Raw genomic sequence first — 18,610 nt, 5'->3', positions numbered from 1 at the left:
CCACGTGCCGATAGAAAAGAACAGATTGAACAGACTTTTAGCACTTCATTAACAACTGAACTAAGAGAGAGAGAGAGAGAGAGAGAGAGAGACGACACGCGACACGGAGTGGCGGAATTCCACCCCAGAGAGTATTGGCCCCAAACCTTGGCGCCCCTTTCGGTATTTCTTCATATTGCATCAACACAGTACAAGCCGGTACTCGAGACTCTGCACCTTCGCCAGGAAGCATGCCAGAGAATGAGCCCCAACCTCATATTTAAAGGCCCTTGGCCTAAAAAGCAATTACAGTGAAAAGCCTTCAAAGCTCAAAGCTTCTGGTCCCAATAGCAATGCCAAAAGCCGCCGACGTAAAGCCTGCCACGTCATCAGCCAACGCAAAACACGAAAATCCGTACAACATGCCACGTCATCAGCCAGTGTGATTTTCGGAAATCTACCACGTCATCAACCAGCTTCGTGATTTCTTGTGTGTGTGTGTGTGTGTGTGTGTGTGTGTGTGTGTGTGTGTGAGTCTTGCTTTATTTTAATTCTTTATGTTACTTGGGGCCCCATCGGACGGGGTCCCCATAAGTTGGTAGGACTTCTTCTTCTTCTACTACTTGTTATTTTTAGGGTTTAGGCCCCTCGGCCGGCATCTGTAAGTTGGCTCCATTATTTAGGCTTTGACACGCATTTTGTGACATCTCCCCTTCTTGAAAGAGAGTAATCGTCCGCGATTACAGCATATCTGCAAAACAACTCAAGTTAGCTCAAAAAAAAAAATCCGAGGGACATTCAGTTTGCTCTTTTTGTTAAGGAGTTAGCTTCTTCTTTCAGCTCTTTTGATCAAGGAGTTAGCTTCTCCTCTCGGCTCTTTTGATAAAGGATTTTAGCTTCTCCTTTCGTCCAGATCAGAACTCTTGATAGTCCGGCGTAGTAAAATTAGCCATCACACCCAGACCGTACTCATCTTCCACGGGTGTCTTGATGCACTAAAATCACATACCCAGGCAATCTCATCCAATTAGGGATATTCAGGTTAGGCACATCACAATGCAACACAAATGCTTACATATGCATGTTACAAGACACAACAAACAGCGCCGTTGAGCACTCCCCCGAGATAAACAGTGTACGGTATGAAGCTACTCAACGACTACCTCGTCACTCCCCCCGCAAATAACCTAAAAATGTCCGAGCCATGAGCTCAGAGGACTGTACAACCAAATGCTCCCCAGACCGCAGTCTGCGTCGCTTGGAGGTTTAAGCATTCAACCAAACGCTTCCCAGGCATCGACCTGCGTCGTTCGGAGGTTTTCTAGCATACAACAGAACGCTCCCCAGGCATCGGCCTGCATCGTTCCGAGGTTCAAACAATACCAAAAGAGTATTTCTCACTTCTTCACCGGGAGTAAAAATCACCAATTATTGAAACGAGTATTAAGATTAGAGTCAAACAATTTAAATCCGCACCAAGACATGTTTAAAACAGATAGCATCCATTTCAAACAATACTTTCTCAAACAATGTTCAAAAGTATCTAACTAGAAAACACGTAGAGAGGTCATTCAGGGTTTTGTCCCGACAACCGAACTTTGAGGACAACGGGCTTGCCCTTCTGCATCACGGTGATGGTTCGGTTCCGGACGTGGAGAGTTGCATCATTCTTGTCGTGCCAGGGCATGCCCAAGAGAACGTCGCAATTGCCCAGCTTCATAATGTGGAAATTGGCTTTTCCATGATAACCTTGTATACTCACTGAAAGTGCACCAATGAGCGGTACCACTTTTTGAGTTTGCCCCGTGGCTAGCTCAGCTTCAATTTCTCCACCCTCTGCATCATAATCAAAGTGCATCTGCTTTAAGAATTCTGGATGGATGAAGTTCTCCATAGCCCCGAGGTCAAAGAAAATAAGGGCTTTCAAGCCGTTGACTTTTCCATAAGCTCTGCATAATTCATTAAAACTCTCGAGGTGTATACCATCAATATCGAGTACTAGTCCAATAGCAGGTCTAGCCTTCTTGACCGGAGGTGGTCCCTGGGATCTGTCTGTCGTGGGAGCAGAAGGTTTCACTGAGGACGTCGAGGCTTGCTCAGGACATGTATTGAACGTATCCCCTGTTTGGAAACATTCGAAGCATCGGCCTTCTTGTAAAAAGGCGTCTCGTTGACGTTGTGTCAGACGAGGCCCTTGAGGTTGGTTTTCATGGGATTCCCAAGAATTTGTTCGTTGTTGCCGGGAGTTCTTGTTAGTGGTCGGAGGTTCTTCAGTAGTAAACTCCAACTTTCCTTTCATGAGCTTGTAGCCAACCGCGGCATGGTCCATAAGCTCCTGCATGGTAGAGATTTGCTTGGAGAGACAATATTCCTGCAATGGTGATGGTAGTCCAATGGTGTAGCGCTCACATTGGTCATCCAAGGGAATGAACTTAAAGAAGGACACCGGAAGGTACACGTCGAGAAACCTTTGGTTGTAGTCGTCCATGGTTTCGGTGGCAAGCATTTTCAAGTTGCCCCACTCTGCCAAAATCCGAACTTCAAACATTGACGTTATGTAACTATGTGCAAAAACTATCTTGAAAGCTTGCCAGGTCCTTGGAGCATGCGGTTGTGTCGCGATTGAACTCCACCATTGCATAGCATTATCTTTAAGAAATCCCGCTGCTCGAGAAATCTTGGATTCTTCAGTATAGTTCCCCAAAGCATAGATGTTGTCGAATTGCTGTAGGAACTGCAATGCTTTCTTGCGATCTTTCAGCCCGGAAAATTTGATTGTCGTACCACCATCTTTGAAATCTTTGGGTTGGTTAGGCGCATATCCCGGGTATGGATAATAAGGGTATCCATATGGGCTCCAAGCATTGTAGCCTGGTGGCGGTGGTGGTGGAGGTGGAGGCAATGGCGGTGGCAAAGGCGGTTGCACTGGATCAAGGTCAGATGGCTGTACTATATTCCTGAAGACTCCCCCGATCGGAACAGACGGATGAGAAGGTTGCCGGTTGGAAGCTCTCCTACTTTCTGGTGCCGGAGGAGGAGATACCACCTGGGGCATCAAAGGGGGTAACATGTAGCTCAAAAATTGTTGAAAACTTTGCAACATTCGATGATTCTATTGAGGATGCCACGAAAGAATGTCGTGAAGCTCGTTGAGCAGAAACTGCAAATATTCTGCTGAATCCATGAATTCCAAGTCTTGGGTTCTTTATGGTTTATACCCTGTAAGACACAGCGATGAAGACAGAAGCACGCGCGATGCGCAATGAACAAGGGTGGGAGTGGCTAATAAGTCCGGTTTGGAGAGTGAAGATACCTCAAATAAATCTCCAGAAGCTCTGTCTGCTCTTTTGTAGGACCAGTATGCTTTCAAAAAAGCATACGCCTGATGCTCTGATACCACTGTCACAAGACCGGCACCACGTGCCAATAGAAAGGAACAGACTGAACAGACTTTTAGCACTTCATTAACAATTGAACTGAGAGAGAGAGAGAGAGACGACACACGACACGGAGTGGCGGAATTCGACACCCCAGAGAGTATTGGCCCCAAACCTTGGCGCCCCTTTCGGTATTTCTTTATATTGCATCAACACAATACAAGCCGGTACTCGAGACTTTGCACCTTCGCTAGGAAGCATGCCAGAGAATGAGCCCTAACCTCATATTTAAAGGCCTTTGGCCTAAAAAGCAATTACAGTGAAAAGCCTTCAAAACTCAAAAGCTTCTGGTCCCAAAAGCAATGCCAAAAGCTGCCAGCGTAATTTACGAAAATCCATATAGCCTGCCACGTCATCAGCCAACGCAAAACACACAAATCCGTATAGCATGCCACGTCATCAACCAACGTGATTTTTGAAAATCTGCCACGTCATCAGCCAGCTTCGCGATTTCTTGTGCATGTGTGTGTGAGTCCTGCTTTATTTTAATTCTTTATGCAACTTGGGGCCCCATTGGACGGGGTCCCCATAAGTTGGTAGGACTTCTTCTGTTGCTACTTGTTATTCTTAGGGTTTAGGCCCCTCGGCCGGCATCTGTAAGTTGGCTCCATTCTTTAGGCTTTGACACGTCAACATTTTGTGACAATTGCCATTGCGTAAGAGCATGGATAACTGTCAAAAGCTCTTTCTTATAAATCTGTGCAACCATTTAAGGACTAAAAACATCCTGCTCTCATATGCAATTACAAAGCCTTCTTGCATTAAGACTGCTCCCAAACTGCGACCACAAGCATCACAGTAAACTTCAAATGGGTTTTGCAAGTCTGGTAAGGGCAACATGGGTCCAATAGTCAACTTTTCTTTGAGAGTCTCAAAGGCTGCAATCTCTGTCGGTCCCAAGTAAAAGGAACTCCTTTCTGAGTCAGAATATGCATAGCAGAGCTAGGATCCGGACACGTAGATCAAAGTTTCACATAGCTGTCCAAACCCGGCGAGGGCTGAAATTGCAGGGCTCACACCCAATTTCGGCAACATAACGACGCCAAAACCCTTGTCGGTCAAAAGCACATGTCTAGGACAGATTCCCTCGCAATTTAGGAGCATGCTGTAATTCCCTGTTTTGCCACTGTCGGGTGCCCAAAACCCTGTACATGCATCCCAAGGCTCCCTTGGTGCTAATTTGCAATTTAGATGCAAAACCCTAAACCTGCAGAAAAACACAGCAGGCTGTAATTCTCTCTTTTGAATCGGTTTTAGCGGAGCGAACATGTCTACGCGTGTCCCAAGGGCTCCCGCACGCAATGGGACAATCCCCCTGTGATTTGGACCAGTTTTCACGCGAAAAACTCTCCAAATTTGCAATCTTTCGCGATGGAACTGTGCGTATCTGTGGATGATTTAGCAATTAGCTAATCCGGTTCCTGATGGATTTAGCCACTTGGCAAGATTCCATAAGTTGGGCAACTTCTTCTGCTACTTCCTTCACTGGGGTTGGCCCTTTTGTGACCAGCCTCTGCCCTTTAGGCCATGCCACATCATCACTTTGTGACATAGGGTTCTAATACTAACCCCTTCTTGGCCACTCGGCTGAATTCTGTAAGTTGGTCGAAAGAGGTTTAGGCCCCTTCTGTCTGGGCTCCGTTCTTTAGGCCATGCCACGTCATCAATACATCTAGACATTTGTTAGATCAGCGAGATTAGGATGTGATGGCTAAGTGAATGTGAAGTGAATGTGATTCTAATACATCACGATTTCTATCTGGAAGAGATGACTGCATACTGTTCTGAGTGCATCAAGAATTCCGGAAGGATGAGATGACTCCACAGGGTTCTAGGTGCATCACGAATTCTGGACTAGATGAGATGGCTAGATTTGAATGATCGAAACCTCGATGTTCAGTGTGAACTAACTGTTTAATTTGTGAACTACATGCTCTGTGAATGTACAATCTTGTGGAGATGGATGGACATGGTTTGCTTAAAATGTGAAAAAGGATACGAACCTGATAGTGGCAAGACATCCAAGTAACGATCAGCACGGTCAAGATGTGATTGCTAAATAGGCTACAATAATCATGATTAAATTATCTGAGACCCTCGACGGAAATGTCATTGATCAGTGACTAATGTCTTTGTGCAAGTGCTGGATGTGTGCAGTTTGGTGCATGGACAATGTACTGAAGAAAGTTTTTGGCTTTGCAAGCGTAATCGAGGGCGATTACCATTCTTTTAAGAGGGGGGTATGTCACAAGTTGCTGACATGGCCAACTTGAGGGGCGGGCCAAGAGAACAAGGATTTAGAAGAATTAATGGAACCCAAAAGATGTGGCCGAGGTACCTTAGGGGGGGTTAGGGTTTTACAAACCTAACCTTTACAAACTTATGGACACCGGCCGAGAAGCCTAAGCCCTAAAAGACCAAAAAGCATAAGGATTGGCTGAAATTCCGTGATTTGCGATGGCTGCTAGCACTTGGCACTGTGTACGGATTCCCACAATTTGTGTTGGCTGATTTGCGCCATGCTTTTTTGGGAATCAGATGCTTTTGATTGGAAGTGCTTTTGGATGAGAGCTTTTGGGGCTCTGTTTTGGCAACCCTTGTACTGTTTAAAAGTGTCCTAAGGGCCACTCTTCAGTAAGCATCTGGACGCAGAGTCTCAGAGAGTTGGACCCTTGGGGAGTTGTACTTTTGCAGGTCTTGAGTTCAACTCCTCGTCGGCTAGATCTTTAATGTCTCTTGGGATAGTTTCCTACGACGTTAAAACTCTCTTCTTCTCACGTGTGTGGGTGGGTGTGTGGGTGCGTGCTAATAAAAAGAGGAAAATGATATAACCTTTCTATCACCCAAGTGTGGTAGATTGGTTATGCCATTTCCCTCTTAAATAACAGGTCTTTAAGTTCAACTCCTCGTCGGCTAGATCTTTAAGATCTCTTGGGATAGTTTCCTACGACGTTAAAACTCTCTTCTTCTTGGGTGTGTGGGTGGGGGTGTGTGTGTGCGCGCTAATAAAAAGAGGAAAATGGTATAACCTTTCTATCACCCAAGTGTGATTGGTTATGCCATTTCCCTCTTGAATAACAGGTCTTGAGTTCAATTCATCTTCGGCTAGATCTTTAAGGTCTCTTGGGATAGTTTCCTACGACGTTGAAACTCTATTCTTGGGTGTGTGGGTGGGTGTGTGTGCGCGCGCTAGTAAAAAGAGGAACATGGTATAAGCTCTCTATCACCAAATGTGGTAGATTGGTTATGCCATTTCCCTCTTGAAAAGCAGGTCTTGAGTTCAACTCCTCGCCGGCTAGATCTTTAAGGTTTCTTGGGATAGTTTCCTACGACGTTAAAACTCTCTTCTTCTTCTTCTTCTTCTTCTTCTTCTTCTTCTCTCTCTCTCTCTCTCTCTCTCTCTCTCTCTCTCTCTCTCTCTCTCTCTCTCTCTCTCTCTCTCTCTCTCTCTCTCTATATATATATATATATATATATATATATATATATATATTCAAGTTCAATTCAATCATTTGTAGTTTCTGTTTGTGTGTTGCTATTGATTTCTCGCTTGGAATGTCCAAGCCTTAACAAGTGGGAGGGGCGGGGAGGGGGGGTATGCAGAGGGGTTGGTCCCTAAAAGGTACCTCACATACTTGCCTGACCCACCCAAAATGCCCCACGACCCCATAAAATGGGGGTGCCGTGGTAAAAATGCCACACCACCGTAAAAATGATCCACGAGGAACAAATATGCCACATCATCTAGGTGCAACATAGGTGAACTGCAGTTTACAAAGACTCTTAACCATGAAATCCTAAGAACAAGGGTCTTGCCTCATGCCACCCTACGGGTGAACGCATACATGGCTCGTACATCCAGAAAAGGTACATCTACGTCAACATCTACCTCAAATACGGCCAGGCACTGCCACAAAAAAGCCCTCACTCCTTAAATCCGTCACTCCCTAATATGCTCCTCGGAGATTTTGGAGCCACCACCGGACAGAGGATGAGACTTTGAATAAAAGTATCATGCACTTCCTGTTTTGTGACAGTGGCAGCAGCTCCCATGCAACCTTCATAATAAACACCAAATGCAAGATCCATAAAGAAAGACAATTGACCACAGTATCCTCTTAACCCCATCATTAAAGTGGGGGGATCAGTCAAAACAATTCAAAGTCCAATGAGGCTATGTTTACATCCATGCCTAATGGAAAAAGGCATCAAAGCCCATTGTAGACTCCCAAGGTGATCATGTACAGTCTAAAACATAAAGCGCCATGGGTGTAGTGCTAAACCCCTAGAAAGCAAGACCTTGATTCTGGTATAATGCAAAAAGTACATGTCTACCTACAAGGGGCCCCCTATAAGCTGCTGATCTGGCAATCTCCATGGGCAAAGAGCAAAGAAGTGGGCCAGCAACGTGAATAAGGTAATCTCAAGAGGGCAGCGGGAAATCTAGGCAGTGGCAAAAGGTACTCCCTCACATCCTTGTGTACACCATACAATGTACCCTTGCTATGAGTGGGAGTACTCAATGCAAAGCCTAGGCTGCAGTGCATCCGAGGCATGAGCCTCAGAAACCTCCACACAAGGTCGACACGTCTGTTTAGTACTGTCCTCCATCCAGGTTAGACCGGACTAAAACATAGTGATTGTATGTTTAGTGTTCGACCCGGTAGAAAATATTTTTTGCTTAAACCACTACTTTTGAAATTCAAAGATACACATCTATAAGCATTGACTCTTCACGTTGATCGTGTAGAATAAGCTGCCTGCCTACCTTCCTCTATCCTTGTAACCCTTCGATGCATAGATCAGCTTTGTTCTAGTACACAACCAAAAAAAAAAATCAAAGCCAATTATATCAAAAGTTCTACTTTTGAGCATTTTATCTACTCACATCCTGAAAACTATCACAGCATTGTTGTAAGTGCACAACCAAAAAATTAAATCAAAGCCAATTATATCAAAAGTCTTACTTTTGAGCATTTTATCTACTCACATCCTGAAAACTATCACAGCTTACACAAACATTGAGAAATACAATCCTGTCCATTCTTGCTTTTTTAATAGTTCAAGTGCCACCAAAAGGCCCTGATATTTTGAGCGAGGTGATAAGGAAATTAGATCTTCTGTTGCTGATTTAAAATGACAAAAGCATTACATGAATACATAACCTGATACTTTGAGCAGGTAAATGATAGAATTTAATTACCTGAGGGGATGCAACTAGTACTTTTCCAACCATGTAATCCTTCAAGCCAAGACCTATCAGAAACTCAGCAACCTTTTTTAACCTTTCAGCTGTACATGACATAATTTGTGGCCTCCGATGGATGACTTTTGCAACTTCCTTCTCATTAAGTCCCAGCTCCAAGAAATAATCAATTAAAGGCTTCAACTTTGTTTCTGGATCATAGGACAAAATCTCTGCAAACCTGAAGATTAACTTGGTGAGATCACCGGGTTTAATCCACAATTGCAAGTATCTATAGGTGTCAAGCATACTTTCAGTGCTGTAGTTTAAAAGGTTTGGTCTCCTCAGAATAGCTCTACATAAAGCCTTGCCCTCAATTCCAACTTTGGACCAAAAAAGTAGGCTTTTCTCCAAATTCTCCAATGACACCGTAAACACAGTGGGTGCTTTTTTTATCAATCTACTGATATCTGGTTTATCTAAGCCTGCCTTCATAAGAGCGAGCACTATTCTCTCAACTACTTCCACATCATGCTGAATAACATGGGGCCTGCACGCAATCATGGCAATCAGGTCTTCTTTTGAAGTGCCTATTGAAACAAAGAAGTCTATAACCTGACGCGCTCGCTTCAATTCACAAGCAACAACAGCTGGCCTCTTAAGTAAGAGAGATATAACATCATTTTTCTGAAATCCAGCACCATAAAAACATTGAAACCATTGTGCTACTTGAGATCCATGGACCTTGACAAGGGATGGATACTTTGAAAAGATGGCTTTGATATCTCTCCGGTGAAACCCATGAGAGCTTAAAGTCTTCAACAACCCTATTACCTCCTCTTCACTCACACTGGAAGCATGCTTTAAGCACTTCCTAAAATGCTTGTCTGTGAGTTCCAAACATTCCAGACACATGACAACTGCAGGAGGAGGACCATTGTCATATTCTAAAGTGCAATTGCCATTGCTAGCAGTCAAAAAGAGGTCTGCTCCCGACAAACTATTGCTACCCCCAATTGGGACTGAAGCGTCGTTAGCAGGGAAAACCATTCTTCTACTTGCCAGTGGTTTTAAGGTCGTGGGCTCCAGAAAAGACCCAACAGAAGGCTCAGCTGAAGGAGACATGTATGCATTTTCAGCAGCCAATTTGAAGGAAGACTCTTCTAAGCTTGTTGGCACTGTTATAAGAGTGTCCTCCTTCACACAGGATGCTGCAAAAGCCACAGAAGAGCCCCTTTTTTGTCTTGTCATTGAGCGAAGGCCATCAAAGGGCAGCACATAGTTCTTTCTGCACACAGAAATGTACGAGAGCCACAGTTTAGGGCATTGCAACAAAGGCTTCACATGTTGATTGCATGACAATGTATTCTGCGGGAGCTCCGATACATGCACAAATTGTGGAACCTGTTTCCCGCCCAATGTGGATACCATATTTGTCATCTCATATAGCTCCTCACGTCCAAGCAAGTGAACTTCCCCCCAGTCAACCGTACTTTCCACTCTACGTTCATGTTTCCAAGCTAGGCTCTACATAAATCAGGTGCATCACAAGGATGTTATGTTGATGTCTGGAAAAATAGCTGCTCAACCTCACTGCCCACCTGCAATTGTTACTGCGTAAATGGCCGCCTTTCTCCGTGCGTGAGTTCATGCATATGCCCGCCTCCGCGGTCTGTGCGAGTGCGCGTGCGCGCGCTCCTGTGTGAGTGAGTTCGTGAGAGTGAGAGAGGCTATCTAAGTTTATTCGCGTGGGTAGGTAGTGGTGGCTCAGCTCTCGGGGAAGAAGGGGAGTTAGAGAGGACCAAATGTTAGAACTAAATTCTGACTTCTGAGCACTCCTTTTCCATCCGAATTAAAAGCCTAGCCCAACCGTACAGTAACATCTTCACCACAAATCATAACATTTGGTCCTCTCTAACTCCCCTTCTTCCCCGATAAAAAAATCGAGCTGAGCCACCACTACCTACCTACACGAATAAACTTAGATAGCCTCAGCACTTTTGTTGTTGCTTCAAACGCATCGCAAGCCCAATCTCTAGTGCCCAAGGGATGCTTCGTTGGTAGCTATCAAGTTGCAGATTCTGGTCTTGCTCATGGTACACCAACGGCTACATCAATTCCTACTCTATTGTCAAGTTCCAGTAACAACTCAAGGAGGGGTAGTGATAGCGTTGAGGAGTTAGACACAAAGCAAGATGGCAATTCAAGTGCATCTACGTCAGGATCGGTGGGTCACAATAAGGCAAATGATGATGCCAATAGCAACAAAACCATTGGCTTTTGCTATGAAGGCTGAGAAAGACGTGTGCACTTGTTAGAGGTGAGAATACAAAAAGGGTAACCAATAACCACGGGCAGTTAGAATCAACAAGCAAATTTTTGTTTGTGTTGCCTAAATTGTGAATCTACACTAGTGCTACCTAAATTGACAAATCTACACTTAAATGAGAGGCACTACCTAAATCGATGAATCTATGTCTCTAGGTGTGTGGTATTGCAAGTATCAAGTGATGGTAGTACGGACATAGTGATGCTTTAGAGATCCATTGACATCTTCCAAGAAATGATTTTAAGATTTTACCAAATATCTTTTGTAATGTTTTCCTGTGCAAGTAGTGGTGAGGTCATGGTCTAAAATTATTTCAAGAGTCAGAATTTCTTCGTCATCCTCATTAAGGGGGGTCCGTTGTGGAAGGGGTATCGGGAATAGGTCCCTTATGTGGTCTTAGTAAACTGACATGAAAGGAGTTGTGTATTTTCTAGTGTGAGGGAATGCCCAAGTGAAACGCGTTGTCATTGATCTTTTCAAGGATTTTGAATGGGCCATAGAATCCAAGAGCCAATTTTACTTTGGGATGTTTTTCTGCACTTTTCAAGCAACATTTTTCTATTTTAAGCTAGACGAGGTCAAGAAGCACAACAAGTTTTGCGAGTGAGGATAAAAGGAAGTAGATGCTTGATCACTAAGGGGGTTCTTTTTGGGGTTGTGTGAGTGATTGGTTGCCTTGAGCACCATTATAATGTGTAATTGAATGCATAACCATGGTCTGGTCTAAGTCTATATCTTGTACATAGTTATTCCTAGTGAATATAAATGAGTACGTGATGTGTTTGTCTCCACTTGTACATGTTTTGTCATATGTGTGTCTAGTGCTAGCATAGTCATGGGCTATAGCCAGAGTTGACTAACCATGTCACTTAGCAGTAATTAGGGGTGTTGTATGCCTAAGGATCAACATTGGCAATCATGATGGGGAAACTCTAAGAAAGGAGTTTCAACTATGGAGGGCAACACATATGAGAGGGCGAGCCCAAGAATGTATAACAAAACAGGAAAAGAAAGCGGGTAGACCAAGGAAAAAGCAAAAACTGGAGAATTAAATAGGGTAATGTTTGATCAAGAAGGTCACTCTACACCTAAAGCAAGGGAGGAAACACTGGACCACAATCAGAGAGGAAACCAAATGAACAGTAACTAGAGAGGCAACCAAACGGACCCGCAAGTCAACCAAAGGCTTCATCAGAAGATATGGCTCGACAAGCGGTCAAAGACCTCAAGCTGAAAATGCCTAAATTCAAAAGGAAGAAAGAAAGAGATCCACAAGTACACATCCAAGCTTTTAAAGCTCAAAAAATCTCAGAGAACTACCCAGATCAAACCGAAGAGTATGCTTCCCACAAATGTTGAGAGGAGCAGCTTAAATTACCAACATACAAGTCCATGTCCAAGGCCTTTGTTCAACGATTCAAAGACGAGATATTTGACAAAGGGTTACTCATCCAGCTAGGAAAGATCAAACAAAAGAAGATCGGTGTTAGGGAATTTGTGGAAGAGATAAAGGACCTGGTCAACAGACAACTATCTTCACCAGGGCACAAAATTCTCAGGGCATGATTACTCGATGGAAATTCATTAAAAGGGGTGGCAAACATTACCCCAAAGCCTCACGCTCCGTGGTATTATATGCTTGTTCTATCTGGGAGAATCTTCTGTTTGCAAAGTATATTGGAAAGTCTGTGTCCCCTTCAGGTTGAGTTAGTATGGCTCCTAAGTCTAGTCCTGATGCATCCACATGCACATGGAAAATAAGATCCCACTTGGTTTGCCTCAGGATTGGTTTCTGAGAAAGCATTTTCTTGATGGCTTGAAACTACTCCTTAAAAAATTGTTGATCCCAGCAGAATATGGCCTCCTTTTTTGTTAACTCATATAGTGGGACTGCCAACTTCTCCACAAAACTTTTGTAAAAGTTGACGTAACCCAAGAAGCTTGATACCTCATTTGCATTGGCGGGTCATATTACTTACTGAATGTTGATCTTGTCATCCGACATTGCAATGCCTCTGCTTGACACTACATGGCCTAGTAGTGTCCCTCTGTATGCTCCAAACACACACTTGTATGGATTTAGGCAAACCCTCATATTTCGCTAACTGATCTAACATGATATTTGTAAACAGTAGGGGGAATGGATCTTTTATGGTCTACTCATTTAGTTTCTGGAAATCCACAGAAATCCTCAACTTTCGTTCTTCTTTGGGACCACCACAATGGGAGATATCTAGTCATTGTTCACCTCGATGATGAATCCAGCCTTCAACAACGCGTTAATCTCTTCTTTCACTTTGCAACATAGTTAGGATTCATTCTATACCTTTGCATCCTCACTAGTCTGGCATCCATTTTGAGTGGAATCTTGTGCTAGCAAACCCTTGGATCAATGCCCTTTAGTTCGGTGTTATCCCATGCAAACACATCCTTCAACTCTAAGAGCAGTGTTGAGAGTGCTCTTTTAAAATAATATGGAAGTTTTTTGTTCATTCACATTGTCCTCTTTTCATCCCCCCCACCTTTATTTCCTTCACCTCGTGGATGACCTCATTCAGCACATGTCTGGTCCCCTCTTCGTCATGCCTAAAGTGTGCTCAGAACATCCCTTGCGGAGCTGCTAGCTTCAAATCAGTAGTTACTAGTTTAAATCTAGGGTAGCCACTAGCTTCCAGCTTTTCTTGATGCATGACGTTGACACGGTAACATTCTTGGTGCCCATTCTCATTGTTAACTCGTATGTGCCCCAATAGTGTCTTCCTAAAAATACATCATATAAGTCCCCCATTAAAAATACAGATGGATGCTTGTGCTACAAGAATTTGAGTTCAAGGTCATCCATAAGCCAGTCAAAAGTCATTTTGGGGTAGATTTCTTATCCATGGCAAGGCTAGATCATAACAGTACATGGCAAGGCTAGATCATAACAGTACTAGCTTGAATGACAAGCTCCCTAATGCAACCTTGTTTAGAATCGACAACTATACAAAAGAATTAGAAATTCAAACTTACGTACAAACAAGAGAACTACTCACTAGTTGGCCTATGAAAAATAAGCGGGCACTAATAATCCAAGCTAGGAACTTTATATGGGCAGTCAAAGCACTGTACAAACTAGGGAATGATGGAATAATGAGATAGTTGTGTACCAACCAAGGAACGAATTGAGCTACTAGAGGAAACTCATGAAGGGGAGCAGGAAGACACGTGTTGGGGGAAGTGATGGCTAGAAAACTATTACAAGCAGGATACTAATGAAATTCACTCTTCAAGGACTCCTAGGAGTTGTCCAAAGGGTGCAACATGTGTCAGAGAATGGGAAGGCCCTTACCCAACAACATGGGCCGGGGGCCATTACAACCTATTCAACCCATGGCTTTGTTCATGAAATGGGGGATTGATGTCATGGGACCCTTCAAGAATATGGGGAAATATAAGTATATAGTGGTGGCAACTAACTAGGTCACCAAGTGGGTAACGGGCTAAACACTCACAGATAACACAACCAAGAAAATAGTCAGTTACTTTTATGAGCACACAATCACCATGTATGACTGCCCAGTGGAGTTAGTTAGTGACTAGTGTTGGGATGCAGGCTTTTGTTGCGTCTCTTCTGTGAACAACCTCTTCCACCTAGAAAAGTGATGTGTCAATAAGCCACGTGAAGAACCCCTTACAATCCATGTGTAAAGCATAGCCACTCGTGTTTGTGCATAAGCAACCACATTTATGCTTCATGTGTCAAAAGGCTGCTTCTTTGTATATGCATGTATATAGGCACATTATGCTAAATAAAAAATAAAGTCTATCATTTTGCAGCTATACTCTATTGTACTGTGTGCCCAATATCAAGACCTAAGCTAACTCTATTCTAATCATGCTTATGCCATTAATGGCACACTAACCAGTAAACCATAACCTATCAAGTGGTATCATAGCATGGCTTAGATTAGCATTTCCTAATCTATTTTAGATCCTAAGCATCCTCATTGTGCTAGATTGCATTGGCATCCTCTTTTTTTGCCATCGTAATTGTCAATCAAAGCTTCTTTGCATTGCATTGCATACACTAATCGTCTTTCTTTTGAACTCTATTAATGATGGGATATGTACTATTGAAGTGTCACTACCCACATTGATAGAATTAGAAAGAATGGAAGTGATTAGGCTCCTTTGCGTTATTAATCATGTCAATTTATGCGACATTTTCACTCTCTTTTTTTTGCTTTGCATTAGCAATTTACCATTTCTTAGTTTTTCATTTCCTTTTGCGATCTATGTTTGTAAATAACCCTCTTCACAAGCTTTGTTTTGAATCCCTAAACTCTAAAGTCCGATGCGATTAAGCCTCACTCTCAATAACTAGAAGTGTATGAAATTTGCCTTGAAAGGTTCTGGAATCCCTGCATCAATTTAAAGTTGTGTGTGCGCGCGCGTGCGCCCTTTTCTTTTTTGTTTGGTAGTAGCCATTCAGTAAAACGAGCCAACTTCCACGGGAGAAAGGCATGTGGAGGCTTTGACACTCAACCAAGCACGTGGAACTATCCTTTTTTGGTCTCATCATATGAGAACCCACCACTTCCGAATTCTCTGCACTGTCGATTGTAATCGAGAAAACGCCAACAATTTTTAGAAGCATGGCCCTTCACTCAACCTCTAGCCGCTTGCACACAAACGTGCAGCCTTTGAAGTGCCCCTCCACGTTGTTGTTGCCATTTCACTTTTCGTAGCCTAAGTTGTTTAGGGTTGTCCTGCCCCCTTGGTCAACACTCAAATCCAGCTTGGAGCGAGCTTGCATCAACACTACCTTGAAGCCCTATCTGCATCAACTTGTGCAAGTCCATAGCTCTTCTCTCGCTCGTGTTCAGTAGGTCGGCCACCTCACTTCCGCTACTTGCAGCCAAATCAGAACTCACAGCCAAATCAGAACTCCCACATACCCAATAGCTACAGTCGACTAGCCACATCATTTGCTCATCATCACAACCACTCTCCCCACTCCATCGACTGCTACTGGCTCGTGCTACTATTGTTGTGCAACATCAACTTGGCCATGCCACCTCCAAAACTCCCCTTCTCGCATGTCCTTAGCCTCATAGATGGACGCAAACCCTTTTTTGGTGTATGCCTTTGGATCCCTTTTGTGTCCACTCACTTGGCTTCAAGCTCAAGACCATGCCTCCAAAGACTAAAGCCCTAGAGGCCATTCGCACGGCTATTCACAAAACATATGTTATTTTGCTAAGGGCCTACTCCCACAACACCCACCTAGGGTTAAAGCTATCTAAGACTCCTTGGCTTAGCAGAGATTCCCACAAGCCTTGTCCTTTAAGTCTCACATTATCCTTTATGGTTGCCCTACACAAAAGTCTTAAAAATTTGTAACCCCCATATCAACAACTCTTGAATCTTGAAGTATATTAAGAGTTTTGTGATGAGGTGCTCCATGAAATTGGAGAGTGACTTCACAAATAATTATCGGCACTTAAGGGTCAAGCGTAACATCATGCAATCACGATGACAAATGCGACGGTTTATTTTTCCCGGCAAGTACGTTTTGCATGCTATCCATGAGCACATGAAGTATCCACCCGATTTTGATCCCAAAGAAGGAGTAGCACAAAATGATCTTACCAAAGCTTTGCTTGCATATGAGGTATTCAAGATCAACTAGATTCCTCTCGAAGAAATGCTCAAAGGAAACTATAACGAAGGGATAGCATTTGGGGGACATTCTCCAACATATTTAAAATCATTTAAAAGTCCTTTTGCATAGCATAAATAATTTGAGGGATTTTTCCCGCGTGTTTTTTCCCTCCATTGTACATATATGTGCATTGTGTCTTCCTTTGCATTTTCACATTTTGCATTGGATCAAAAATTGACAACAACAACATCAAGTTATGGCAAGGACAACGACAACAAATTACAACAAGTTTTGCAGTATATGGGGGAGAAAATCCTCAACAAACAACAAAAGAAATGTGATGTGAGCATTCTCTCAATTGTACCTTGTCCTTTATGTGTGCCAGGGGAGGCTTGTGTCTGTGCCTACACCCTGATATTTTGTGTGCCTACACCCTTTGTGTGTAGGGGACGCAGATTTATGTTCAAGGGGAGGCTTGTGTTTTGTGTGCCTCACCCTAGTGTGTTTTGAGGGGAGGATAATCTTGTGTGAGTGATATGCAACCAAAACCCACATAGGGGAGTATTGTTGGGATGCGGGCTTTTGTTGCATCTCTTGTGTGAACAACCTCTTCCACCTAGAAAATGTTACCATATACATGTGAGTGGTGTGTGTGAACACACTAGGACCGCCGGGGCATTTTTTCCCTCTTTAGGAGGTTTTTCCCCCCGTGCATTGTATATACGCCCATCACTCTAGGGCTATTATCTTTCCATTGCACACTAAGTAACACACTCTCTATTGTGTGCCTTGAGCTTCCTTCATCTTCTACAAGCTGTGTGTGTTTTCCTGCAACCCTAATTCCAACAATTGGTATCAGAGCAGGTTGCATCCTCCTGGGCTTAGTCGCCAGCTGCTTCAGCACACACCTGCTCACTTTCTCCAATTTCAATGAGATTTGGCGAGTGTTTGCAGGTCGGCAAAAATTCTCGAGCTCTCATAGAGCTTGGTCTGCTCAGATTTTTGATCCGGGCTCATTTCGGCTTCCGTGTCCACTACAGGCAGTACTGCACAGGCTATTTTGTCATTTTGTGCAAATTTTTTGTTAGTGTCGTTTTCTGCATAACAGGTCCCTTACAGTCTTGTACGGTTTGTGCTATATAGCACATATTGTTCCCGCTTTGTTCATCCTCTTTTGGGGCAATTTTCACATAAGGTGCAACATTTACCATGGCTGACAACAACACAGATGTGTTCAAGATGTTTACTGTCGAGGACAGATTGGATGGGGACAATTACCCTATTTGGGCTTACATGATGCAACATGTTCTTGTGTTAAAGGGCATCTGGAATATTGTGCAGGGCGTTGATGTATGTCTTGGTTCTGAGGATGTAGGTGAGTTTGAGGATGTTGCAAGTCTTGCCGCAAGGATTGCTACTGTTAGAGTTGTTTTGCCTATGGCAAAACAAGCTCGTTGGCATGTAAAGGATGCACAGGCTCACGCGTTGATTGCGTTGTCTGTGAAGCGCACCATTACTCCTCACATTCATTCAACGAAATCTGCAAAACAAGCTTGGGATATTCTAGCAGATCTTTATGCAAGCCACAATGAGGCTAAAATTACTTTGTTGTGTAAAGAGTTGGAATCGAAGACTACGCATGAGGAAGGTGATATGGACACTTTCCTTGCTAGTGTCAAGGATATCAATGAGCAACTTATTTTTGCAGGTGAAGTCATTTCAGACAGTTCCCTTGTGCAGATTGTCCTTGATGCCTTGCCAGACTCTTACCAGACTTTGGCTAGTACTTGGAGACTTATGACCCAAGGAAATCCTGAAGTTGTCAAGTTTGATGCATTGTGCACATTGCTGTTGCAAGAGTCACTTTCTAGAGAAACAGGACTAGACAACGTGTAATTGAATAGGATTTTATCTTCTCAAAGAAAGGGTGGTAACAACAATGCATACACTTCTTATGGTTCTTCTGTGAGTGGAAAATCACATGTTCCTAATGCTTCTGCTAGTAGCAATTTGTCTGCAAATTCTGGTGATAA

General features: G+C 43.4%; 1 protein-coding gene across 3 annotated transcripts in view; it reads right to left on the bottom strand.

Moving 5' to 3' along the window:
* Positions 1 to 10,403, bottom strand: part of LOC147449902 (uncharacterized) — an 84,175-nt gene extending 73,772 nt beyond the window's left edge. Inside the window, exon 1 of one of the 3 annotated variants that reach the window (XM_086522247.1) lies at positions 8,620 to 10,403. In XM_086522247.1, the coding sequence (XP_086378373.1) occupies positions 8,620 to 10,041 (1,422 nt within the window). In that variant the 5' untranslated portion in view covers positions 10,042 to 10,403. The remainder of the gene's footprint in view (positions 1 to 8,619) is intronic. The other 2 variants (XM_086522249.1, XM_086522248.1) reach the window with 2 other exon arrangements.
* Between the last annotated feature and the right edge of the window lie 8,207 nt (positions 10,404 to 18,610).

Source organism: Adiantum capillus-veneris, chromosome 10 (genome assembly GCF_014529385.1).
Source record: "Adiantum capillus-veneris isolate H3 chromosome 10, ASM1452938v2, whole genome shotgun sequence".
NCBI classification, from domain to species: Eukaryota; Viridiplantae; Streptophyta; class Polypodiopsida; order Polypodiales; family Pteridaceae; genus Adiantum; species Adiantum capillus-veneris.
Note: the sequence above shows the minus strand (reverse complement) of the source record. Positions and strands in the feature narration are given on the sequence as shown.